We start from the raw sequence: 27,143 nt of genomic DNA on the forward strand, positions 1-27,143 counted from the left end.
AAATTCCAGGTGTTGGATGCTGAGGTTTACAGGTGTGCAAAGGTTGGAACAGATGACCCTTGAGATCCCTTCCAACCTACTATTCTGTGATTTGTGCAGTGTATATTGGTGCTTTCTGGGGCATGGAAATATTACACAGCTTTAAATATTGGAAGAAGCACAAGCATTAAAGATTGTATTCAAAGCATCTAAGTATCTAATACAGAAAATTAGTCTCCCTGTAACCTCTCCCCAGTGGGAAAATGGAGAGGATCTTTCTCTAAAGAGTTACTGAGTTTTTATGTTAGGCCAGAGTTAGGATCTTAATTTAGGTGCCCTGATTGTGTTTTGAATTATCTGTAAGTGCATCCATAAAAAAGTTCAGATGTGACACAGGAGTTAAGCTCGAAGCAGTGGCTAAACCAGTTTATTCTCTGCCAAAATTAGTGACCTCCATTGTCAAAACAAAGTACAGACACACATATGTGTGCAACCACCCTGCCTCCAACACCCTTAAGCGTGCAGCATATTTATCTGTTAGAGAGACTCGGGTAAGAATCAGTGCATTTAGAGGACTGAAAAAAAGAGTATGGAAAGGTGTGTTTTATTGCTGTCATCTGGAAAAAGGCGGAAGTTCTCATATGTGGATATATGTATGTGTGGGTATACTTAGATGCTACTGCTCATTATGTGATCATCAGGCACTGATGCCTGTGCACTGATTTGGAATTAGAATATTGAACAGAAAGACTCATTTTTACCGTCGATTTCGGCAAATTTCACACAGTGCTTTTTCAGAGGGAATAAGGGATTCTGTGAATCATGCACATGGAACTTGTAGTCTCCATAAAAGTATTTCTATAGATTCATCAGCTGTTGTCCCCTACAAACACAGAAGTTTAACGACAATGCGTCATCTCCTCAATATAAATGTTATATGGAGCAAAAGTTGTATCTGATAAATTCAGTTGTACACTGAATAAAATGCCATCCCTAATTTGCTCTTCTTTCTTCTAGTGTGCCCGCTATGATAATGCATTTGCTGCTGAAATTCTAATTGACAGAGGAGTAAATGTGAATCATCAAGATGAGGATTTTTGGACATCAATGCATGTGGCCTGTGCCTGCGATAATCCTGATATTGTCCTGCTACTGCTAATAGTAAGTGAAGCAATCCAGTGCATTGTGTGCTTGAAAAGAAAACAGAATGTAACACTGTAGGGTCTGAAATCGCTGTATAAATGCAATATATTGCTACTAATGATATCAGGGAAAGCATATATTGTGTTTCTTTGTTCTTTTGACATTGTTTTGGTTTTCAGGATATTTAGAAGGAATTTTTAGGCCTTCAGTGAGAATTAGAATATAAATGTCAGTGTCAGGTATCTCATGTCTCTTCCCTGTAGTCAGGAACTTATATGTCCGCTAAACACTTAGTCCCAAATGAGTATTCGGATAACTTCTTTTCTCCTTGTCACTTTCTGTTAAGGATTGAGTTTGTAGACTTAAAAAATTTTCCTTCATAAAAGCGAGTATTCATTGAAATACACTGTGTATTCATAAAGAAGCATTTGTGGACATGGTCAAAATGAGGCCAGTTTAATATTTATCAGAACAACTTTGACTTTTTGAGGCAGAGTTTACCCAATATAGTAATAGTTACGGCATTCAGCCTTTGTAGAGAGCAGCTTTGTTGATGCTGCGTTTCCATTCCCAGGATCACAGCCTCTAGTTTTATACCATGATAGGAATGAAGCTCTTTCTCCCAGTTCATTTTGTATTGCTCTTTAAAACAGTAGTTGCAGAAACAGCTCACAATCTGATTGATGGTTTTCTGATCTATAATTTTTAAATTTATATGTTTTTAATCCTTTTAGTCCTTGCAAGTAGATTGGCATTTCTTAGCATGCTTATGATGGTATTTCAATGATACAGGTAAAATGGAGAAACATTTTAAAAGATTGTATACTTGATAATAGCTTTCTTGAAGTCACTTTGGGAGATTATCTAGTCTAGTCCCTTGTTCAGACCAGAGCCAGCCATAGCAGCCTGCCTAGGACTATATTGCCAAGGATATGAGGCAAACTCACTTGACAGCCTGCTCAGAATTTAAACAGAATTTCCTGTGTTTCAGTTTGTGCCTATTTTGTTTTGTTTTTTCACTGAGTACCATCTTCTTTACTCTCCTGGTCAGGTATTTAAACACATTGATAAGACCCACCTGAACCCTCTCTTCTCAAGGCTGAAGATTCCCAGCTCCCTTAGCCTCTCCTTGTATGACACATGCTCCAGTCCCTTCATCATCTTTCTAGCCCGTTTGCCGGACTCCAATATGTCCATATCTTTCCTTTACTGGGGAGCCTGCAACTGGTACCTCTCCAGTGGTGGGCTCTCACCAGTGTCTAGGCCTGCTGGCAATGCAGTGCGAGAAATCTGTAGCCCTCTTTGAAGCACAGGCATGCTGTTGGTTCATGCTCAACTTGTCCTCTAGGTCAAGTCCCCAGACGTATTTTGTGTGGGAAGCTGTCTAGCTAGATAGTAGAAATTACTAATATCTTCCATGATATCTGGATTTTATGCCTAAGAGTTTTCTCACATCCATTTGATTGAATAGTAGAGGTCCAGCCTTGGAAGATAATTTTCTTAGCTTTTTTGTTAGAATTATAATTAGGTCCAGTAAATGTACAATGTAATATGTATAAATCTGATTTTCTGTTCTTAGTGCTTAAAATAGTATTATTGACCTAACCACAGTCATCAGGTATGTTTGGTAGGAGTATCCCATTCTAATCATTGTCACTACTCTTGGCAAATAAAGGATAAATTTCCAGAAGGTGTGTCCTGGGTTCCGCAGTAGCAGTCATGTTTTTCCTTTGTGTTAACTGGTACAGTGCTGTGTTTTGACTTCCAGTTTGAGAACAGTGTTGGTGAAGCCGAGCTGACAACAATCGAGGTCCGTGTCCGTCTTCCCCCCCTGCCTCCCCGCACCGGGGCTCTCCCCTTCCCCGCTCCCGGAGGAACGGGGAGGAGGATCGAGAGAGTGCAACTCCTACGGGTTGAGACAAAAACAGTCCAGCAACAAATCACCACCGCTACTATCAGCTACAACAACGATAAGGGAAAATAACAAGGGAAGAGAATACGATACCACCGGCCAAGAGAAACGAGCTCCACCCGGAAACCCCTGTCCTTCCGGGTCACTTTACCCCTCACCCCGGGCATGACGTGCTGTGGTATGGAATACCTCCCCGGCTGTGTCTCTGCTTCCTCACAGCCTCCCCTCCTCCCTGGCAGAGCATGAGCCTCACAAGTCCTTGGATAAATCAAGCAATTCGGCTTCACCAACACTGTTCTCAAACTGGAAGTCAAAACACAGCACTGTACCAGTTAACACAAAGGAAAAACATGACTGCTACTGCGGAACCCAGGACAAAGGTGATATTTTATCTCTTTTTATTCCCTTGATCTGTTCAATGTACATACTTTAGAAGCCTGAGTATCCTTTGGATTCTGTGTGTATTCCTAAATGATAAACAAATTGAAACAAAGAGATTCATCTATAAAAATTCTTGTAATGTCAGGAATTTTCCGAAATACTGAATGCTGTGTTGTTGTTGACATTAATAGGAACAGTAGGGGCTATACAGGACACTTTCTAAAATTTTTCCTGCTTGTTATTTGCATGAAACCCAATCTAATGAAAACTTATTAAGCATTTGAACCTACGGTTATATCCAAAATTATTTTCCAGCCCCCATCATTTGAATGTTGTTAGATTTAGTCCCTGTTTATTACATGCTGACTTCTGAGGGTTCTGAGTATCTTTGGATAATTTGGGATAAATAGGTCATCTGATGTATTGAAGGTTCAGTAAGCAGGGATACATCCATATGGATTTTTGCAGCTAGTGTTTGAATTATCTGTATTATTTGCAATAACTTCTGATAAATTTGCCCACATTTTAGGTGATCAGCACTTTTTAAGGTAGAATTTCCTTGACTACATAAAAAATAACTTTATGTTTTCCCTTCTGGAGTGCGAATAATAAATAGAGTTCTGTGGCAGAGAAAGGAAATATTCTTAGGTAAGCAGTAGTTTTGGAACCATAACATTAATGCAATCTTTAATAACATTTGACAAAGTGAAGATGGAAATTGAGGTTGGAGGGAAGTATTTTTCACAACTGTGAACTGTCTTTGTGTGAGCGTTTAATATTAGGAATTACTTTGCTTTGAGGTTAGAGTGTTTCATGGGCCATGTCTAATGTGTAGCATCATCCTGGGTAACGCTACTATGTGCTACAGGCAGTTTCTATTATACCACAGTTTTTAGTAGGAAGACAAAATACTTCATGTACCCTCATGAATTACTTTTAAATCTTTCTTCTGGACTGACTTTAGAACATAGGCCATATTACCTGTTTTTAAAGATGTGAGCTAAAAGGCAGTAATATGGTCCTTTAATTGAGACATGTGCAAAGTCTGATTCCTGGAAAACTGTCACAGAGGCCAGTGGAGGTTTCCTCAGTAAGGACTTCCAAATATTTCCTGAGTTAAAAAAAAAAATAAAAAATATAGGGTGCATGTAGGTCCCAGAAGCCTATGAATGAACTTAATTAAGCATGCCCGTTTTCCGGTTTTATCCCACTTTTGGTGATCTTTACATTTCTCTGGCTGAGACAAGATGGTGACTTGTCAGTCATGAGTTTAGCTGTGGTAACTCACTATTTCTGTCCTCTGGTAGACAGCAAAGACAAAAGTAGAGCTTGTAAGCTGAAATGCTTTTCACTGAGAGCTAGGAGGGGCTGTAGCTGTTTGTATTGTGGTAATCTGCTATTGTGTCCTGTTGGAAGACTGTTGGATTTATAAGCACTGTTTTTGGAATAAATGCACAATGAAAGGCTTGAAGCTATTTCTTTCCATTGCAACATTTTACCCAAGGTGGTACAGCTTTACAGGGACATACTTACACCTTCTACTTTTTATAGCTGTCAGCAAGATGGGAGGACATTTGAACAGTACAGCAGGAAATGCGTCCCATGTCTGCTAAATAGAGAGCCAGTGAAGAATTTGCCCCCAAGGCAGCAGCTAGCACATGAGGAAATGTAGAGATCAGAAGTAATCCATAGAGTTCTGGTTGCCATACATGCAAATGAGGTGGTAAAGGTCAGATTCATCAATCCTTGCCTGACTGCATCAGTATTGGGGGTCTTCCTCTTGGAATAGGGGACTGCTTCTGTGGATATTGTATGAAGAAGGCTCCTGTAGCCCATTGAGAAGAGTGCTAAAGTGTTTTTAGTTTAAGGGCAAAGATGATGGGCTTGTGTATATTTGTACCCACATGAAATCTTCAAAAGAGGGTGAAAAGCAACCAGATTTATTAGAAGTATCTTCTCTGTATTGCCTCACTGTCTTTTGAAGGTTCAGGACTAAATGCACTGTCAGCAGTTCTTTCTGCTTGGGCTGTGTTCCTTTTCCATCATCTCTGGACACATTTCACCATCATATTTTGCATTAAATGCCTGTACTTGTTTTTATATTGAATTGAAATGCTAGATAAGATTCGTAACTTCACATTTAAAGTGCTTTGTCCTGTTGAAAACACTACCTGAGTTACAGAATGCCTAAGCACTGGTACTTCGATGCTGCTCCTGCTTTGTTAGCTGGAGGAAAGTGTTTAGTCCACTCTGTATCACTTCAAATGGTTGTAGCTTTAAACTGGTACAAACTACAGGCTTCTTTATGACTTGTTATACTATAATTTCAATGTCACAGGTAGTTCATCACTGAGATCTAGTGCTGGGCTCACATATAGCAAGTTAATAGTTGCAAGTTTTCTTTTCTAATCTCTTTGGTTTTTTTTTTTGGGGGGGGTGATTCTTTTCCCTCTTCCCCACTCCATAATAGTCATGGATACTTTCGATGTTGATTGACCTAAGGTTGAAAGCAGCAAGGAAAAAGAAAGCAGGTGAGAATGCATTTTTATAGTGTAATTCACTTTATTTTACAGCATCTGGAAGCACCTTTTAGTGGGCAACATGAATGTAATGTTCGCACCATATGTAATGCAGATCCTGTCAAATGAAAGTAGGAAGGTGGAGACAGTATTCTAAGTGTTTGTATAGCACTTATCATAGTGGAGATTTATTCTTTCATAGACCTGAAAGCAAGACTGTAATAAAAATGGCAGTTAATTAACTGGAATGGCAGAGAGCAGTACTGTCCTCGGGAATTTTTACATGTAGATAAAGGAAAACTGTGGAGTAGAAAGACATTCTTAATATATTCTTTTTACTGACCTTACTGGGAAAAGCAAATGTAACCACTGTTTGCCAGCCAATTAAATGTGTTTCATTATGTGCTTTTTGGAACCTAGATTTGAAGCACAAAATCTGATTCTGTCACAGAAGGCTAAAAGTACAATACTTAGCAAAATTCAGGCTGAATATTTTTTCTCTTCCCTTTTTAAGAACGTAAGAAGATCTGTGCTCAGAATTGTACAAAAGGGAGTTATACTCAAATCATTTATTAGATTTACAGTTGCCAAAAGTAGATGAGTAGTGTTAGATTATTTGAACAGTATAACACTATCCACTGTATGTGTAGTCCAGATTTTTTGATCCACCTTTGCAGAATTTTTTATGCCACTAGGATAAACCCTGTGGCATGACATTGATGGAACATTAAAATTCAAATAGGAGGAAAATAGGAGGAATATAGAGAATACCAGATACTTTCAGTAAGACTGAAATATCATTTGCCCTTTAAAGACCTCAATATATTATTACTTAATATTTCTTCAATTTAGGGGATAACTTTTACAAAAATGGTAGCATCATGGTATAGACCCATCACAATTTCATATAGAGAGATTTGAAAACAAAAGAAGCTTATTATAGGAGTTGGTTTTGCATAACATTAAAAGGCCATCTCTAAGTGTTTCTATGATATTTGAGTTAGTTTTAGAAGTGTTTTTGTATTTTGTATGACACGTCTGCTGTTGATTTTAATGTACAATCCCTTTTCCAAAACCAGATGTAGTTTTATTGGAAAAAATTACAGGAACAGATTTACTGGTGGGAGTTGAAGTCTTTGGGTCTGTAACTCTCAGTTGTATATCTGTTTTGTTGTTGTTGTTTGCAACTGCATCAGACTATTTTAGCAAGCAGAGATGAATCATCAAAAGGCCGTTATCTTTAGAATTTAATGAAAGCTCTTTAACTTTCTCAGTTTCAAAAACGATTGAAGCAAAATTAACAATTGATTCCTCAAAGAAAGTAATTCTGCCCTCCCACTCCATCTGGCTCAATATGACTTCCTCTATTGAGTCAATGTAAGAGGAAGTGGTAAAGGGGAGAGAATGAAGAGCAGTTAGAGGTCAGCAGAGGTCAGTGGATAGCAGTTTTAAGTACAGAGGAACACGTGGCCTGAAAAAAAAGCAAATTCTTCCTCTTTCTAGAGGCAGTTACTGATGTCTGGTTGTTGTAAGAAACTTTAAATAGAAGTTTTTGTATGAAAGCTGTGGGTATCTATTTTAACTCACTCTCAGTTTGCAGAGGCTGGTGGATGTGTGATGAGTGTAAGAGGGGCCTTCCAGAAAGTGTGTACTACTGCCTTACATCCTTTCATCATTGCTGACTGAGCTAAGATAGAACCAATCTAGGTTAAAGCTGTTAATGAGTTGCTGAACACCAGATGTCAACACTCAGAGGAAATTATAGATTATTAGTCTTTCTCCTTTAAGACTGGAAAAAAAGGATGAAGCTAGCTAATGATGCAGCACTAAAGGTGGTCCAAGGAGAGATAAGAACAGAAGCCTAAGTGGGTACAGCGGCTTTGGAAAGCATTTTGTCTTTGAGGACTATCATGAGAGTAATGAGGTAGCCTAGTAAACAAATAAGTATAATACGAAGAGGAAAGAACAAACGTTGGAAACTTCAGCTTTGCAAACTTGACAAAAGAAATAACCAATGAAATGAAATCTGCAGTTCACAGTACAAAGAATTCTAAATCATGGGATGAATCAGTCTTTTTGCACAGCAAGTAGTCACAGAAAATAAAATATTCAGGCATAAGACAGTGATTTTTGCCTGAAAAGTTTGTAAATACTTCTTGGATGGCTAGAAATCACCAAGAACTCTCTGATAACAATGGGAGAATTTAATCTTTCTGGCCTCACAAAGAGAAGTTAAGCTTGCTAGTAGAAACATTATGAACTGTAGGAACTGGCTAACAGTAGCACTACTCAGTACTAATTTAAGATGAAATATAGCATATTTACAAGAAGATAGAACTTAAAAGGTTTATCTTGTTAAAGAGGAGGAAAGTGAACATGAACAATAATCAAAACATTTACTTGCCAATAAAAATTAGAGGTTGTTAGCCTGGACTATAAGTTGGTGGCCTGGCTATTCTTTAATACATTTCACTGATGGGAATAAGGAATCAGTCTAAGAGGAGACATGATTTTAAACAACAGCAGTAAAAACTACACACAAACACTCCTCCAGGTGGTGGCAGGAAGTACTTGGATTTTGATTTTGGAAAACGTTTGGGGTTTGGGGAGAGTCTTATGACATACAGCAGTGCTAGTACCAGCAGATGTGTGTAATTTGGAGTGCTTAGTACCAGAGGATTTCCAGAAAATAAATAATTCCTGGAGGTAAAAGGGAGTTACACCTGTTAGGAAAAATAACACCCCCAGTTTTTGCTTGAGCAGGACAGGACAGATATGCCAAGAGGTGGACTACATGTGCAAAGATGGGGAATATTGAATCAGATTCACTTCAATTCTCTCAATCCCTGGAGAAAAAGGATGAAGGAATGACAAGGTAATGAAAATCTGGGTTTTGATCTTCAGTAAGCATAGTTTTGTAGTAAGATGATGATGACGGTCTGGGTATGTTCCGCTACTGGAGGATATTTGTAGAAGTTGAGATTCATTCCTTATGCCAGGTGGTCTCTGCTTGAATCAGTGACACAATTACTCTGTGAGTTGCTCTTTGGAGTAGCTAGAGAATATGAGGAAACCTGTTAATTAAATTAGAGAAGTGGAAATCTGCTTTATAGCTAAGAACTTAGAAACAAGAAGACAAAAGCCTACCTAGTAAGAGAGAAACTATGGGCCTGGGAGTTACTGGGGTTTCTTCAGGACTGGTGTTAACAATGCTGTTTCATTTAGAGTTTTCAGTGGTAACCTTAGGAGGAAAAATGGGAATATGATAATGAAATATGCCGATGACAAAACTGCAATGCCTTGTTAATTCTGGTGAGGATTAGAATGTTGTGCAGAAAGAACAGGGAATCTTTGAAGACTTCAGTAATAAAAAATGGGTTGAAATTAAGTGTACAAAGTACAAGGTCATGTCTGAATTCTGAGTAACAGGCATTTCTGTGATACAGTCAGGACTAATCAGTCGGAAATAAGGAAAAAGACCTTGGAGCTTTAGTCAATTGTAAAATGATTGTATGCTACAAACGTGCAGCTGTCAGTAGGGAAAAGACATTCTTGGATTTGTCAGAATGAAAATGTTTTTGGTAGAGAGGGAAAAGTGTTTCTACTGTACAAGGAATGACAGCCTGCAGTTAACTACATACAGCCATGTTCAAGAATGGTAAATTGTACCAAGGAAAATTGCAATTATAAACAGGAGAATAGAAAATCTGTCCTATGAGAAGGGGCTAAAAGTATGTTTAATGTTAAAAAAAAAAAAAATCAAAGCAGAGAAGTTGTAAAAATTTCTGTAAATATATCTGGATAGAGAAGGAGGTAAAGAGAGCTATCAAAGTCTGAAGTTAGTTCCGGCATGAAAACAAATGATTACAAAATGTCCAGGAATATACTTCAGATGGAAATTAAACTAACTTTTCTGAATGATAGGAGGCATAGTTTGGAAAACAGTGTTTGATGCAGGAGTAATAGGGGACAAAAACCCCAAACCCCTAATTGGCTTTAAAATTGATCTTAATGTTGTGAATAAGATTATATGTTATGTGGTTACCTGCATTATCAAAGTAATGCCTCAGGAGATTCATTCTAGTATTACATTCTCACATGACATCTGTTCAGAGGGCTGAGTAGATATAATTATCCTGGTTGTGTGCTTATGATAATAAAGTAACATGCGGAGGATATTAAAAACTATATGTTTGTGGAAAAACAGCAAATAGTGTTCTGTGGGGTATATTTGATGCCTATCAGATTACAGCTAAATTTCTATGCCTGAAAACAAGCAGAGAAAAGTTTATGGAATAAAAGAATTCAGAAAGATAAGTTAGACATATTAACTATGAGGAAAACATTAGTGGTTTTCAAGTTTTTGAAATAGTTTTGTTCTTATTAATATGATGTTTTCAGATATTTGAAAAGAAAATGCATAATGAGTAGTATGAACTCAAGGGGGAAAAAAAAAAAAAGGCCTGTTTGTTTTTTTTTTTCCCTCAGGAAAAGAAACCCTAAGGCCACAAAAAATCTGGTAGTAAGTTGAGAAAGGTACTTAGAGCTGTAATTAATTGTGTGCCTCAGCAGTATTTGTAAGAGAAACTGCAGACTGGTTCATAAACCTGAATGTTATCTCAATAAGGGGTATGAAAAGGCTGATGCATGAGAAATATGAAGGAGCTTGATGACTCAGGGAAACAATTAAAAGAATTACAAAAAGAAAATAAAAATGCTGTAAGACAATCTTTTGGTGACATTTGCTTGAAATTACTTAACATTTCCTATTGAGTTCCTCATTCTTACTGGCTTTCAGATTTTGCCAGGAGCTATACAAATATAAGAAATAATTGGAAATAAGGAAATTGTAAGGTCTAGTGCAGTGGTCTTCAAAGTGGATGCACACATGAGGACGTGCACAAGATAATTCATTTAAGGTGTTAGAACTTTTATTGTTATTTTGTATTAAAAAAAATAGTAAGAAGTTAAGCTTTATTAATATTTAATATACATACTGTTGCTGGCAACCCTTACTTCATCCATAGGTCAGAGGATCCCATATTATGAACAGTAGATGAGGTGTCCTGTGGGAAGAGTGGGTGCTTCAGAATGAAAAGGTATTGGCAGTGGTGCTCTCACTTGTGCATCCACTTGCAACGTATGCATAGAATCATAGAATGATTCATAGAATAGTTTGGGTTGGAAGGGACCTTAAAGATCATGGGGACATTTGCCTAGCCAGATCTATGTCACTATATCAACTGAAGGGGAAGGTTGCATTCCTCTTTATTTAGGCGCCCTTGGAAGTTATGGAATGTTCACTTCAGATGAGACTCCTTCAGTTGTTTCTCTTATCTTCTTTCCTTAATTTATCATGTTATTCACAGCAACTATAATAAGCCAGAAATGCACATCTTGCCTTTTGAGGTCTGTCACCATCACCCTTTCCTTGAGGCTAAGAAAAGTTAGTATGTCACAGAAAATTGCAACATGTCCAAATTTCTAGTAAAACAGAACTATGGCAAGGGAGGAAGGGTGGTATGAGTGATTCCCAGACTGCAGACAAATCTTGTCAGCTTCTGTCTTATAAAAAAACCCAAACAAACCACCAAACCCAAACCACCAAACCAACCAAACCCCAGAAACACAACCAACAATAAAAAAGGACAGAAGGGTATTTTTTCCAGGTAAGTCAATACCATATTATTTATTTGAGTAAAGCTGGCTTGCAGTGTTCAGAACCTCATACCAACAGCCCCTCCTCCTCAGTCTTATATGGCTTCTTGTGTGATTTCATTTGGGAAACACTGAAATGAAATATCATATTTTGTAATGCATAATTTAGAAAGGCTTGGGTGCATGAACTTATGAAAATGGAACCATCAAATAAATCTTCATGATTTCTTGAATTTCTGGATGAGCTAGTAGGGGAAAATGCAGCACTGATACAATTTATCAAAAATTCAAGGACAACTTATCTTGATATGCCACCATAGAGATAGATGTGTAAAGTCATTGAAAAGAAAACGGCTGCAGGAAAAAACTGGCTTACATACTGAAAGCAGATGGTTTAGGTAAATGTATCAGTGCAGAGTTAGTGGAGGTAATAAATGAGGTGACATGAGGGTCAGTAAAAGACTTATGTTTGCATGTGTTTATGAAGACTTTTCAATTAGAATAGGAAAGCTGGAGAAAAACATTGACTTCCCAAATCTATAATTGGTGTAGACAATGTGTGAAAAGGCAGGTAATTCAGTTCATTGCAGAACAATGTAAGATAATGAGACTGTGATGCATAATAAGTGTAGGAGTTAAAGATAGGAAATGAAAAATAGTGGAAAGTTGAATGTAGGGGATTTTGTTTGGTTTGTGTTTGATAATGACCTTGAGAAAAATGTGATTGCTGTATGCAAGGGTGAAAGGCTAAGAGGATGTTGGAAGATGTGTATAAAAGCTGGAATATGAAACCACAGGAAAAAAAGTAGCTTTTTATACAAGTTCTGAATAGCAGTTGCACTTCTAGCTGTGTAGAAATCAAATCAGACTTGCCTTTATCTCAAACGACTCTCATTAGAACTGTAATATATTGCATCCTTTCAAAACACAGTACATCGTTTACCCAAAATGTTAAAAGATGGGGAATATTTGTTGAATTAAAATAAATATTGCAAGATTACAAATATTGCATTTATTGAGAAGAAGGATGTTCATTAAAATTCTGAGAATTGGAAGTTGGGAAAATTTATCTTTTGGGATGAAGACGAGAGAATAGTAAGGGAAGGATTATGGACAAATGTTTCTGAGCAAGGTGATAGGAAGACGACAGGTGTCTATCACCACATCATTTACTGCTAATATTACACTATATGAACAGGAATAAAAAAAATCTGTCTGATAAACAGATGAATGCTTGATGGGCTAGCATAGCATTATGCCTTTAGAGTATGTTTCAATTAGTCTAAAATTCTGATGCTTTTCCAATATATGTATTAATTGATTGAGAGCATTTTATGTAAATAAACCTGGAATCATATGTTTGAATAATAGATAAATGTTGTCTGTAGTTATTCTTGCATTGGTAGGATTTATACGTGTACATTTTCCTTTTCATATAATAAATGAGAAAATTTCTCATGAGGTTTGGATTTCCCTCATAGCTGTTTTAGGGAGTAATCTGTTTCAGTCCCACACAGCAAGTTACTACTTTTTATGGCTGGAATTTTTTGATATCTGCTGCACTTCACCCAAGCACAAGAAAATAATAAGGTAATCTGCTTGTCTGGCAAGTTCTGGAATTGCACACTGGTGTTATGAGAAGCCAGTTCGGTACTAAGATGACTGGCGCACTAAACTTCCTAAATACATTTGGTATTTCAGAAGATGACTTATTTGTAGAGTGTATAGATTTAATTACCAACCAGCAGGGCAGTGTCACCCTGTGTGCAGATTAAGCTGCTATGTGGTCCCTTCCCTGTACACTAGGAATATGCTGATGTCAATCAACACAATGAATCTGTCTCATAACAAAAATGCAAATTAACTGAGTTAAATTAGCAGTTCTATACCCTTTAGTTCCTTGCATGAAATTAATGCATTTATCTTTGCAGAAACGGTACAGTGTACACAGCTGTCATTTATTAGGTACTGTTTAATCTTTTGCTTTTTATACCAGAGACGTAGTACAGGCTATTCTTTATTTATACTGTACATATATATACATTAATGTAGGCTTTAAATTTTTCTCTGCATTAGTAAAATGGTAATATCGAATGTCATGCCTGAAGTAGTGCTATACTTCTGTGTACCATATATAGTGCTTTACTTCCATGTGCCATTTGAAGCACATTTAATTTGCATATCTATATATCTCTATATCTATATATTTGTGTGTATGTAATCTCAAGATAGACTGGAGAATGAAAATTCAGACATTCAGCATCTGTATTTTCCAGGTTGCACAAATACAGTCATGGATGTGACAGTGTGCACAGATGGTAAGAAAAGAGCAGCTTCCCACAGAGAGGGAGTAAGAAGACCATCATGTTAAATGGCATCTTCACTTTTGCCCCTGGTTAGATTTTCCACCATTTATGTTCTTTCACATTGAGCCTGGAAGCTACCAGCTCCTCAAAATCAGCTTCTGATCTTTACTGAGCCATCAAAATCATCTACCTTTCTTTGCTGCTCCATGTGGTTGTTTTGTTTGTCCTGCTTTCAACAGTAGTGGGTCAGGGTCGGAAACCCTTTGTGTGAAGCTACTAGGCAGAACTTTCTTCAGATGTTTTGTTTGCAGAGCGTATGTGTATGACTGCCTCCCCATGTATATAAACCTGCATATATACCTCCACGCACAACTTAGTAGGAAACATTATAGTAAAATATGTTGTCCTGTTTTCCTGTTTGTGCCCTGTACTTAGCATACTATAGTTGATAGTCAGAGGATGTTTCCCATCCCCGTTTTGCCTGCAGTAAACTGTTTCTTACTAACTGTCCAATATTGTACACAAATTACAGTTCTTACTAGCCCTAGGGAGTGATCTTTTCATTTCCTAAAATATGAGATTCGGGTGACCGTATGTAATTACAAGCTTTATCACTGGTTGTAAAGTAACTTTTAACTCTAACTGTAGCGTCAGATTTAAAGATTTTTTGACAGGGAATTCTAAAGGCTTATTCCTTGCTGTGTGAAGGAGGATTTTCTTCTATTTGTTCTAAAATTAAAAGGCAGTAATTTCATAAAGTGACCTTTTGTTGCAGCATTATAAGACAGGGACTGATCATTTTTCTGTGTGTCATAATTTTTAATGATTACAATTAAAATAAAAATGAAAAGAAAGTGTGTTCCTATACTGTTATCAGAGGCATTCAGTGCTTGAAAAATTTAATTTTTTTTTCCTTAAGCTGTGCTAACGATGGGAAGTATGCAAGTCCCATGTGCACAAGCAGATGGGGAAATTGTAGTCTTTAGTCATCAGTGCTCTTTGAAGTTTCCTTTCTAATTCCCTTTTCTTGCCAAATAACTTGAGAGCTGGCAGTATCAAGTCAAATAGCCATCCTTCTGTACTTCAACCACCCTTTTTGTTGACCTCGTTCGGATCTTTTGCATTTTTGCTGCAGTTTCTTAAAAAATAGAACTGAATGCTGTTGTAGGCAAAGAAGAACTTTTCTTTGTGCTATAATGTCACACACATAGGTTTTGCTATAATTTCTTTATTGTCACCTCTTTAGTCTACCTCAATTTTCATTATAACTTTCTCATTTCGGTGAGAAAATATATTCTGAGATTTCATCTGATTCTTTTTCTTGATTTAAAAGAAAATGTTTTGGTTAGAAAAAGTTAAAAGTATGTCTTAGCTTATTTTTGTGATGAACCGGTCCATTTGATTTGTATAATTATCCCAATTAAACTTCTTTTTTTCGTTTTCTGCATTCTAAGCATAAATAAGCAAGAATAAATTCATGCTTTTAGCACCATCCTGATAACACTAATGCCTCATCTTTTTGTCTCTTTTCTGAGAAGCCCTCACTCAAACTATGCAACAGGTATTTATACCCAGGAGGGACCTCCAGAAAGAAACACAGATACTGGTTTTTTTTCTCATGTTTGGCTTTGGAGATAAGAATCATAGATATGTAAATTCTTGAATAATTGCTCTGTAATATAATACTTTTTTATTAATACAAGGCAATTTTTTGGCAGGTAGACTATTAAAATATTAATTTAAGTTAAGCTAAGTGTGTATCTTCAGTGCAAGATTGGTTTCTGTAATTTCTGTTTCAATAAAGCTTATGTGCAGAGACTGGAGAACTTGATGTTTAAACTCATGACTATGTGGGAACCCACGTACTGAACTTGAACATGTTTTGCCCATGGTCCAAGCTTGCTTATGGAAACCAGTGTCGCATCAAAAGAACTGTTGGCTCATTTGCCCTACATTGTGGCTAACCTCAGGTGTCCCATCATTCAACTCATATCTAGCCAAGAAGAGTAAGAGAAAAGGTGTTCTTATAGCCTCTTTCCTCACATTTAAAAACGGAAGTGATTGCATATGAAGAAAATACAACAAATTGTACGGCGAAATTTGGTCATGTATTTGAGCTACAGATCTTGATTGTGTTAAGAATGATTACCTTAAGTTGCTGGAAAAATACAGAATGAAGTATGGAAGTAAAGAAACAAAATGAGTATAACAAAAATAATTCTGTCCTTCCAATTTCTAATCAGTCTAGCTGGATGATTCTGTGTGTTTTCATATATTTAGGCAGGACAAGAGGGGAAAAAAAATAATTTTCTTGAGGTAAAGCTAGGTCAAGGAAAGCAGACTTTTGCTTAGAAATTAATATCTAAAATTCCAAGAAACCTTGGCAATATATGCTAGGAATCAGAATATGAAGAACCACCATTAAAGTTGACTCGCCAACTAATTAAGATCCAATTTAATACCTGTATGCATTTAGAATTCATAGAATTTATGAAGTTCCCAACTCTTGAAGAGTATTGTAGTGCTAGGGCATGGAAATTGTAGTAACTTGGGAAATGTGCATTATTTTTTATTTGATAGCTTCGTGGTTAGTAGTTTTTAACTTTTCATCTTCTATCTGTATGTTTTGTTGTAATTTATTTTAAAAGATGTTACTGAGAACATACTATGTTCCTGCAGTGTTATCAGAAGTGTTCAGTACTGGAACTGAGTGGGATTTTATTTGCCTTTTACATGCCTTCAAGCTGATGGGTTAGGGGAATTCAAGTCCTATGGTGCACAAACAGATGGCAAAATGTTGGTCTTAGTTTTCAGTCATCAGTGCTAATTCTTTTATCTTCTGGATGCATCAGTCGAACAGACTATGCCTGTCAAGGAATCTGTAATATGTGCCATGACAGCCTTTATTTTTTTTTTTTTTTTAACTACTGAAAATCTTTTGCATGCACTGACATTGCCTACTGTCTATTAGTTTAAGGAAAAAATGCCTTATTCATGAATTAAATGGTTGTCAAAATGGTTTTGGATTTTAATGATTTTGATGATTTTAAAGTACAATTTTTATTATTTGTGTGAAGTAATTCAACAACCAAGAAGTATGTTTTCAAATACGTTTGGGTATTTCTGTAGGCATTGGTGATCTTACATGTGTATATCTATATGATGCTATTTATAAACAGCCACTATACTGATGGATTTCTTTATCCTTTCTTGACCAATGTGTCACAGAGGCTAAGATGGCTGTGATTTTTGGAATACTATAATGTTCTTATTGCACATTGGCATGTGTCCATAAATCTCTTTGACCATGAGTTGCATATTCAGATTTTGGTGCCTGTTTCCGCAACATGGAACCCAGAAGTGCTATGAATTAAAGAACTTGTATCTACATGGCACCTCAAATACTTTACTTACATAAGGATGAGTGAATTTCCAGCTCTCTTTGTATGAAGGTTCCTTGACTGGTGTAGCATGTAGCCATGAGGGGAAAAAAGCAGTAATATTAATACAAATGCATATATTTTAGCAATTATATAAGGGTATTGACATAAAATTTTCAGCACTGAGTTACCTCCTGATTTCCTTTAAAATATCTTTTTGAAGATATGCGATCTTTCCTCTTCAGTTTATTTTATGTGCCTGGAGAGCACTTACAAGGCTCTGAATTCAGCTTTGGTTCTGTAGACTGTGTTGTCACAGACATAAGGGATTGAGCTTTGTGTTTGTGTTTTTATGATGTGGGATCAGGCGTACCAAAATGAATTCAAACCTTTACTTGTATCAAAAGTTAAGCTCATCCAGATGGCAGACAGTTCCTGCTTCTTGTGAAAAAACAATTTTGGTAATGTGACAGGCATGGGTTTATAGACAGTAGCAACTCCTACAGAGTTTAAAGCCCTGAAATATGATAAAGGTTGCAGACAGATAATCATCAGTATCTTTCCTCTGTGAAAGGTGGGAACTCCTGCTTCAAATCATTTCCAGGTATCCATTGCCTCAAGGTTATGGAAGATGTCCTGTACCTGTTGCACTGGGCCAACCCAGTTTACAGAAACTGTGCTCTCAGCAAGTCCATTTAAAAGGAAGTGAGAAGTTTTTCCGTTTGTTTTAAGGAAAATTTTGTTTTCATGAATATTCCTTACTATTATGCCCTACTATGGAGGAAATCAGCTAAGCAGGAGGATTTGTTCCCTGAATTTTCCCTGTAGCTACACAAGCCCGTGTAAGGCATGCATGGAACATTTGTTAGTGTATCAAATTGCAACCGTGATAGGTGCAGTTGTTATTTTGATTCGTGATCCACAGATTTTGCTTCTAAACTGATGTATGGAGTTTGGTTTTTTTTTCAGATTGTTTTGCAAGGAGACACTCTGGAAAGAAAGAAACACGGTGTTTTCAATTTGGAAACTTTGCATTATGAGACTGCTGTTTGCATTTCTTCAATACTTCTGAAAGTTCATGTTTCAATAAACAAGAATTCACTGAGAAAAGCCTATTATTTTGGAAAAGATATGTCTAGGTCTTGTATCCATTATGGAGGTTCATGGGGTAGTGGTGTTTGGAAGTGGAACTTAACTACCTGCGAGTAACTCGAGTGCCTGGGAGAAGTTATTGTTTATTATTTATAAAACATAGTACTTTGAAGCTCAAGTCATTGTCTTGACTTACTGAAATTCCCACTTAGTCAAACATCAGGCGTCTCCCCTCAGGCTGCAGTGGTGGAAACTGCCCTGAAAGGGATGAAGAAATTAAAAGCGGCTTTTGTACAGCTGAAATTTCTATTTATTTGTTTTCTTTGAGATATATAAAAGAAAAGAGGCTGCTAGGATCAACAGTATAGCAAGTGTCCCTATTTGGGGAATTGTTTTCTATCAGTCCCACTCCTGTTTTCTATAAAGAGAATTTGTTGTCTTTTTTTTTTTTTTTCCTTTTCTTTTGGCAGGCTACATTAAGGGTCATTAAAGCCAAAACAGAAGCTAGAGCAGCTTTGAGGTGATTGTACTGTTTGCCATGGACTCTACTGGAACATACATATCTTTATAGATGGCTTATAAACATTTGTGGTCACTCTTCCATTCTCAGTCAAGCCCAGGGAGAGGAGGAATAAAAGTAAAAATTTAGAAATAGGTAAGGTATATGACAGACTCTTAGTCCTGAATCTGCTTGGGGGATAGCTAGCTTTTCATGGGCTTCTTTTGACCTTTTGTTCTGAAAAAGGAATCCTTACTTTACTCTGGAGTTGACAGAAATAGATTGGCTGTATCCCAAATACCTGCAAGAATCTGCATTGTCATGGGGAAGGGGCTTCCTTAAAGATTTATGTGGAAAAAGTTAAAATGAAAGTATCAGGACTGCAATCAGCATTCTGAGAGACAATCTGTAGATTTAGTAAAATAGTTTCTAGATCATTCTGTACAAAAAAAGAAAAAATAAAAAGAGGTAACTCGGCATTTGTCTTCTCAGTTTCCTTCTTAGTAACCTGGATTACAACCTGAACGGGTAGGAGAACTGTCAATGGAGAATCTGTAATTGTAATCACTAAAAACCTCATTTATTTTTTTTTTTCCTCCAGCTCTTCTAGTAACTAAATTGTTATTTCTGTGAACCGATTTTCTGCCTACAGAAAATCTGTTGTTGAAATGAGTTGGAAGGAAAACATGCTTTTGAACTTAGAGCAGCTGTTCAATCTCATTTAATCTTTTATTTTGTTGCCTGTGGTTTGCTAATGTGTAGAAGTCTTTAACTTTTTTGAGCCCCACCTTGAGAACTGTTCCTATTCTGCTTAGCATCGTAAAATTGTGAAAAGTGAAATCCAGTGCTGATGACCTAAACCCCAATATTATGTAGAGCAGTTTTACCCTTTGTCCTGGGTTCAGCAGTAGCAGTCATTTTTCTCCTTCCTGGTAGTTGGTGCAGTGCTGTGTTTTGACTTTCGGCCTAGGGAAAAGAGCTGATAACAATGATGTTTTGGTTTGGCCAAGGACTTTGTGAGTCTCATGCTCTGCCAGGGAGGAGGGGAAGCCGGGAGGAAGCAGAGATAGGACACCTGACCCAAACTGACCAAAGAGGTATTCCATACCACAGCACGTCATGCCCAGGAGGTAACTGAGAGTTACCCGGAAGGGCTGGGACTGGAGGGTTGGAGGAGGTATCGGTCGGTGCTTGGTCAGGCTGGGGGGGGCGAGTTATCAGTTGGCTGGTGATGAGGTGTTGTGTTCTCTTCCCTTGTTATTTCCTTTATCATTATTATTATCGGTGGTAGTAGTAGTGATTTGTGTTATACCTGAGTTACTAAACTGTTCTTATCTCAACCCGTGGGAGTTGCATTCTTTTTAATTCTCCTCTCCATTCCTCCGGGAGTGGGGGGAGGGCAAGAAGGGGGGGAGTGAGTGAACGAGCTGTCTGCCTGGGTTTAAACCACGACACCCTTTCACTTCATTAATTAATGAGAGACAAGTCCAAGAGGAGCCAGAAAAAGAGGGGCCAGATTTCTGGGGTTTGGTATATTGAATGAAAATTTATGTAAGCCTTTGAGGTTAGTGAGCAGGATTGTGTGGCACCATGAAGCTCAGGAGCACGTGATTTTCTGTGTTTCCTTGTTCACCAGCAAATAGAGCATTATATTTCTTTTTAGTTGATAATATATAAGGGCTTTTGGAAGAAGGTACCATTTGCACAGTAACCATGGTATACATGAGAGCATGCACATGTATGCGTGTAAACCTTGGACATCCTTCCGTGAGCAAAACCTGATGTGAAGAAATAGGTAACAAATGGGGGAAAACAGTAAGTGAAATGCCACAAATGTTTGGTGAAGAACTACGTTTAGTCATGGTATACTTACATGGTTAACATCGTCTTATAGAAAGGAACAGTTGGTAAATCATGTGGTTATATTTAAAAAATGACGCAGAAGTGAATTGTCCAATCTGTTACTGAAAAGAAATGGTACCCTTTCCCTTTTGGAAACAGTGGTTAACATAAAAGAGAGAAATACTGTGTCAATCTTGGTACATTTACATATGTAGAATATTTTTTTATTTTTATATATATATATGTGTGTGTGTATGGAGTATGTGGAATGGAATAAAAATAGATTATGATTCTATGATTACTAATACAAATGTAAATAAGAGTAGAAATAAATACCCAAAAGTCGGGGGGGGGGTGGGGGGGTGGGGGGAGTTTGAAAGGTGACTGCACAAATTGCACATGACTAGCATACTATGGAGCACTCAAGCCACAATAACAACTGTGCGAAAGCCTGTTACTAGGAGAAGACTTGTTTTTTTTGCATAGCAACGAGTACATTAACAAGACGGTTATTTCTATCACTGTTTGTTGGGGAGGGGTTATGTTATCCACACATTCCTTGTGCTGTATTTTGTTTCTGATTTCCTTCATTAAGCAATAGATCATACTCAGATTTCTGGATTCTCCCTGGCTTCCACCCAAGACATATAGATGCTGACTGCTTCAGAAAGCAGTTCAACCAGCTGCCCCTTGTGAGCGCAAAGTTCCCTGGGTGCATAAACTGTAGCATCCTAGCTGGGGAGCTAAGCAAGTGGTGTTATCTAGGTAGAGACATGCCCAAATCCTTCCCAAGTCTTTGGGATACCTCAGTAAGTTAGATGTCTTCTAAGAATGTCTGAATCAGTTTGCATTGCAGTCCAAACAGCTGTGATGGTGTTATGTTTCTGGACGTACAACCAAGTGATTAGAACTCTGTCCATGAATGTAAGAGTGGTTTGAGTTGGCTGGAGAAAGTCTAAACCCACAGCCTCAAAATGCCTTCAATTATGTTCTTAAAGTGTTGAGAGAATGCGTTTTTTACCTATCCTGATGAAGTTAGGGTGCTGATACATAAAATAATTTGAAATTCAGTGGGACAGAAGGAAAGGTACAATTTTAAATTTGTAAAGAAGGACACATTCTTCAGAATGGAGATTCCTGGGTCCTTATTCTTTTTCTAGTAATGGTAGGTAGATATATTTCTCCTTTGGGAATCATGAGATAAGATGTATAAGAAGCACTGGGAATAAGAAACAGCAACAAGGATTATAAGCCAATTAGTAAATAGCACTGATAAAGCTACATCTGTTGTATAGAAGAAGAAAGTTTTAAGACTTTTTAAAAAATCAAATATTTAATTAAAGGTTTTCCCCTTTACATGTTAGAGTGATTTTTAGATTTCAGTTAATTCTTAAAAAGAGGAGCAATTTATGGAGAAAATAAAATATAAATTGTTTGCTTGTGAGTTAACAGTATTATTAGGCTTCCCAAATGTATAAAGGACATATAAATGTATATAGGATATAGCTACAGAAACATAGTCTTTAGAGTTTGTAACTGCATTTATAATACTCTTGCACTTGAGCAAAGTTGCAGTGGTGGCTTATATAGGGACAGAGCACTGTAAAGGACACTTGCTATGCTAACAGCTAGAGTCCTCTAATCACAGTTCACATATGATTAGATGATGAAATTACTATTTGTTTGTGAATTCTCACAAATCAGAATTTCCAGTAATACTCAGACTTCAAAAGCTATTTGGTTCTGTCCCCACCTTCTGGAACATTATTTAGAAAGAAAATGTTCAGCTCCTACTGTATCCTCATATGCAAAGTGATGTTCTTCCCTGTACTATTCCAAATTAGCTAAAACTTTAGCTATACAAAGATCTGATCATGGGAAAAGTTACAGTGAGCATGTACGTTGTATCATACACTTTACAGTGAATCTGAACTTATTCATTACTCTTCCGCTGAATGGGAAGTCACCTCAAACTACTTCAATTTTGGCAGCAAATGGGGGTATGCACTAGATTGGTACTTTGAAATTGTTCGCGTATAACCTACCTGATGTTATGTTGCTCCTGAGCTCAGTACCTAACCTGTAACATGACCAGTTTTACATGTATGTGAAATTAAGTTTGTCTAAAATGAAAAAGTTTGACTCAGTTTGTCTAAAATGAGAAAGTGTTAGAAATTCTACAAATAGGTAGGCAGAAATTAGAACAGGATTAAAAAATGTACAGTAAAGTGATCCTAAGACAAATTGAAGTATTTTGAATCATCATTTCTGGAATCAGAAGGGAAATCTTACCTCCTTTAACTAGCCAAAGGTATTTTCTCTTTGGCAGCAGGCTCTGATTTCTGGTTATATGGGGACAGTGTGCAAATCTGGCACTGTCCACTCAGTTATTATTGATCACCAGAGTTCACTCTCATATGCTTTCTCTATGTATGGATGTTGTTCTGCATAGCAGAGGTGCACATTTTGCATTCTGTGTATTAAGCTCTGGGAACATTTTTAATAATATATTTAAAGATATTATTTCTGCAGTCTTTCTAAAATGGGAGCAATTTATCATTGCAGACATATTTTTCTCAAATATACTTTTGTATTTATGGGATATATTGGGTAAACTTTTGCAATATATCTATCTTTTTATTAAGAAATGTCTTGAGAATGAGGGTGTGTTGAGAATAGGTAAGCCAGTAACTTTTCATGTACACTGAGCACTGCATGCAGAATTCAAGCGGGTGGATAAAACATTTGAATTGCAATTGAACAAATACAGAATTGCATTTTGAATATAAGCAAGGTATGCATTAGATTTTGAAACTCTAATATCAGTAGCCTGGGGACAGTATTCCTCATATCTTCTTCAAGAACTATGAACAGAAACCTAAAAACAAAGTAGGACTATAGTCAGATAATCTGAATTCCATCTGCATTTCTATTTGTATGTGGGCTTCTTATTTTCTGGTGTACAAGGCCATATATGTAACAGTAGCACTTAATTTGTTTAGCGCAGTTTTGACCATCTGAATTTGAACTAGTGCTGTAATATTTGTGACATTTGTTACCTATGACATATTCTACATCTTTGTCATGCTCTGTTTGTACTCTTGGTTGAACCTGCTGTTTTTCTGCCTCTCTTTTCTGCCTCTCTTTTTCTGCCTCTCTTTCATTTATTCTGTTCTGACCTCTACCAGTTACCTGTGTGAGCTTCTGCCATGTCTTCTGCCACCTGTGGGATTGCTGTCTTGTCTTTAATTATACAAGTAGATAAATGGGGAGTTTGCATTATAATTAGAAAAGAAGATTTCAGCTCAGCTTCCATGACTGGCTGTAACTAGCTGAGAGATGCCTGGGAATAAAAGAAATCCTGAGCAACTGAAAAGTGTGTGTCACATTTATTATCAAGTAACTTCCCATATATCACAGGCAAATGTCTTGTGTAATATACTAAGGAAGGGAAATGCAGTGGAATTTCCCACTTTTCTATACCTAGAATGACTTGCTTTCTAAAGGGCACTGGAGTTTGGTACTGGGCATAACCTGCATAATGCTGGCAGCAGGTGGCTGCAGGCAGGGCTGGAGTGAAAGAACAGCTGATGCAGAAACTGAGCAGAGGGCCTGGGGGTAGTTATGACTCTGGAAAGACTGTAGTGAGTGAAAGAGCCCATGCCAGAACAGTGGAGGAAGAAACAAGCTGGTGCCAAAGAAAAGGAACCTTGATGTGCTGACCCCAATCTCCCACATTGCCCAGTGCAGGTGTAGTGTGCTGGAGACAATGGGATTGGAGATGGGAATGGGAGGAACAGGGTCTGGAGAGGAGTCCAAGTGTAATTCTCCAAATGTTTGCTTGTTTCTATTTCTTGGTAGAAGAACCTGTAATTAGAAGTTTGTTAGTTGGCCAATAAATTAAGTAAAATTCCCCAACTCAAAACTTGTTTAATAACCACCGACAGACTTTACAAATCACAGTGTTTGTGGCTATTCTCATAACATTTGGTAGAATTCTTAAAATTAGGTTTGCTGAAGTCAGATGGGTCAAACAGCCTTCTCCAATGAGGTGGCTGGCTTAGTGGGTCAGGCATGAACTGTGGATGTAATTTACATCTGTTTAGTAAGGCTTTTGACACTGCCTTCCATGGCATCCTCATAGACAAAGCATGTGTTAGGTAACTAGGCAGTGAGATGGATTGAAAACTGGCTGAGTGGATGGGCCCAGAAGTTTCTGATCAGCAGCACAAAGTCTAGCTGGAGGTGATTCACTAGTGGTGTACCCAGTGGGTTAATAGTGGGTCCAGTCGTGTTCAAGGTCTTCATTAATGGATCTGAACAGTGAGATAGAGCACACCTTGGGGTAAGTTCACAGATGATATAAACCTGGGAGGCAGGGATGGTACACTGTATTAAAAATGCTTATTATTAAAACCCAAATATTTATTTTAAAGCAAGAATATACTTTTAAACATCCACCATTGTCCAGAATTGTTTTCCTATCTGAATTCTGAGAGTATTCTCTGCTGCCACAGCTTTCACCAACCTTGACCTTCTGTTTGGGAGCATCGTGAACATTTCGTAAGAAATCAGTTAATGTAGAACTACCCAATAAAAATGACTTGGAGATTAGTAATTTGAAGTTATATCCTTCTTCCAGTGACATTACAACTTACAAGGGAATGAAAAGTGTGATCACGGCCAAGTTAATTATCCTACTTTTCCTGAATTTAATATGTCAAAGGTCTGTTGGTTTCTTAACAAGGAAGAAAATGTATGTAGGTTTGTCTTACTATTATCACCATGACCTTCTTCTCGCATTGCCTGGAGATAATTTACATGCAGTGAAGGATAGGTACCTTCAAGACTTTGTGTTTTTTTATTGCATGCAAGTCAGCTACATGTGAAAATGTGTTACTTCCTTGATTCTACATTCTTTGATGTCTGTCTGTCCCCTCATCATTGTGATGGGAACCTAGGAGATCACCTCAGACTAGTAGTCCAGCTTCAACATCTTAAGTTTTATGACATGAAGCCTACATGAATTACTAGTTTTTCACGTCACATTTCACTCTGAGCCAGGAGCTGAGCCCATTATGACTTTTTCTTTGATACAGTACTTAACAAGTAAGCTCCTGAAAGAAGCAGTCATACCTTCTTATTAATAATTCCTTATTACAGTTGACCTCCGATGCAGTGGTTTTAAGAAAGGCTGTCCTCAGTACTCATTTTTATTAGCTGAACTTTTTATCATACAAGCTGGTAAGAAAAGTAATTAAATTTACCAGAGGTCACTCCTATTTCATAATTCCTTGCAGTTAAAAGCCATAGAGAGACCACTTGAAATAAAGTTATGGCCTCTTAAATAAGATACATGGCATTTCACTGTAATGTAAGCTTTTATGACTACCAGACATTTATAATTTCAAGGATGAAAGCTTTCTTACAAAAAAAAAAAAAAAAATTGCCTTTCATAGTGCAAATTCTTGCACTAACAATATTTAACATAGAAAATACAAGTTTTCTTATCATGCTGGTGGTTTATTTTCAAGCTTCTCATGATTCTGTCCCCCAACTCCTGATGGCTCCTTTCAGTTGACTGTCCTTTATATTGAATTTTGAATGAAACTGATAGAAATGTCAGCCTGGCTCCTTAAGGGACTACAGTTAAAATCATCAAGCTCACTTTCATTGTCTCCAGTTGGTGACAAATGACAATCTTATTTCACAAGGGATGGTTCTCTTTGAGGTTGAATAGATGGATGAGGCCATAAGAGGTTGGCCCAGCTGACAAGGTTACCCTTACCAGCTGTCCACGCATCCCTGCTGCATGGGTGTCTGTGTTGCTTGTCAGTCAGCTTTTGAACCACTGCTGTTTACTGTGTAGTGTTTTAAGGCAAGCTGTAATCAGTGACAACTTACTTTACTTTAAAATGCTGTGCTGCAAGCGGTGGTTGTTCCAAAACTCACTGGTGAGCAGCTCAGACATCTGTGTGGTAAATGCAGGCTGAACAGCGAGGGTGGAAACAGTGTCAGCTGTCCCAAGCAAAGCCAGCTTTTTGACATTAAAGAGTCCTTTATTTTTTCTTTGCCTTTTTTGTGTGTGTTTTGGTTTATTTTGTTTTGTTTCAGATTATAATCAGCCTGCTAAGAATCTCAGCTTTGAAATGTTTCTGAATGGGAAAGCACAAGAACCCAGTAGTGTTTTGAGATTTCACTTCAAAATCCTAAAATATTTTAATTCTTGTTTGTAGGCTGGAGCAAATGTGCTTCTGCAAGACGTTAATGGAAACATTGCCCTTGATTATGCTATAGAAGGGACTGAATCTAGCAGCATCCTTCTGATGTACTTGGAAGAAAACGGTAAGTCAGCTCTTTAGTTTCTGGAATGTTTTTATTGAACATGACATAAAAATGAACAGGGTGGATATTGATTTGATGTAAGTCAAC

The 27,143-nt window shown here is 37.3% G+C and overlaps 1 protein-coding gene across 7 annotated transcripts in view; it reads left to right on the plus strand.

Moving 5' to 3' along the window:
* The window catches only part of MYO16 (myosin XVI), a 386,124-nt gene that overhangs the window by 141,864 nt on the left and 217,117 nt on the right, over positions 1–27,143 (plus strand). For all 7 annotated transcript variants that reach the window (XM_062619194.1, XM_062619175.1, XM_062619216.1 and 4 more), the window contains 2 exons: positions 997–1,140; positions 26,948–27,056. In XM_062619194.1, coding sequence (XP_062475178.1) covers positions 997–1,140; positions 26,948–27,056 — 253 coding nt within the window. The remainder of the gene's footprint in view (positions 1–996; positions 1,141–26,947; positions 27,057–27,143) is intronic.

The sequence above is a fragment of the Pezoporus occidentalis genome, unplaced genomic scaffold, assembly GCF_034315485.1.
Source record: "Pezoporus occidentalis ecotype Australia unplaced genomic scaffold, CSIRO_AGI_Poc_V1 ctg105, whole genome shotgun sequence".
Classification (NCBI taxonomy): Eukaryota; Metazoa; Chordata; class Aves; order Psittaciformes; family Psittacidae; genus Pezoporus; species Pezoporus occidentalis.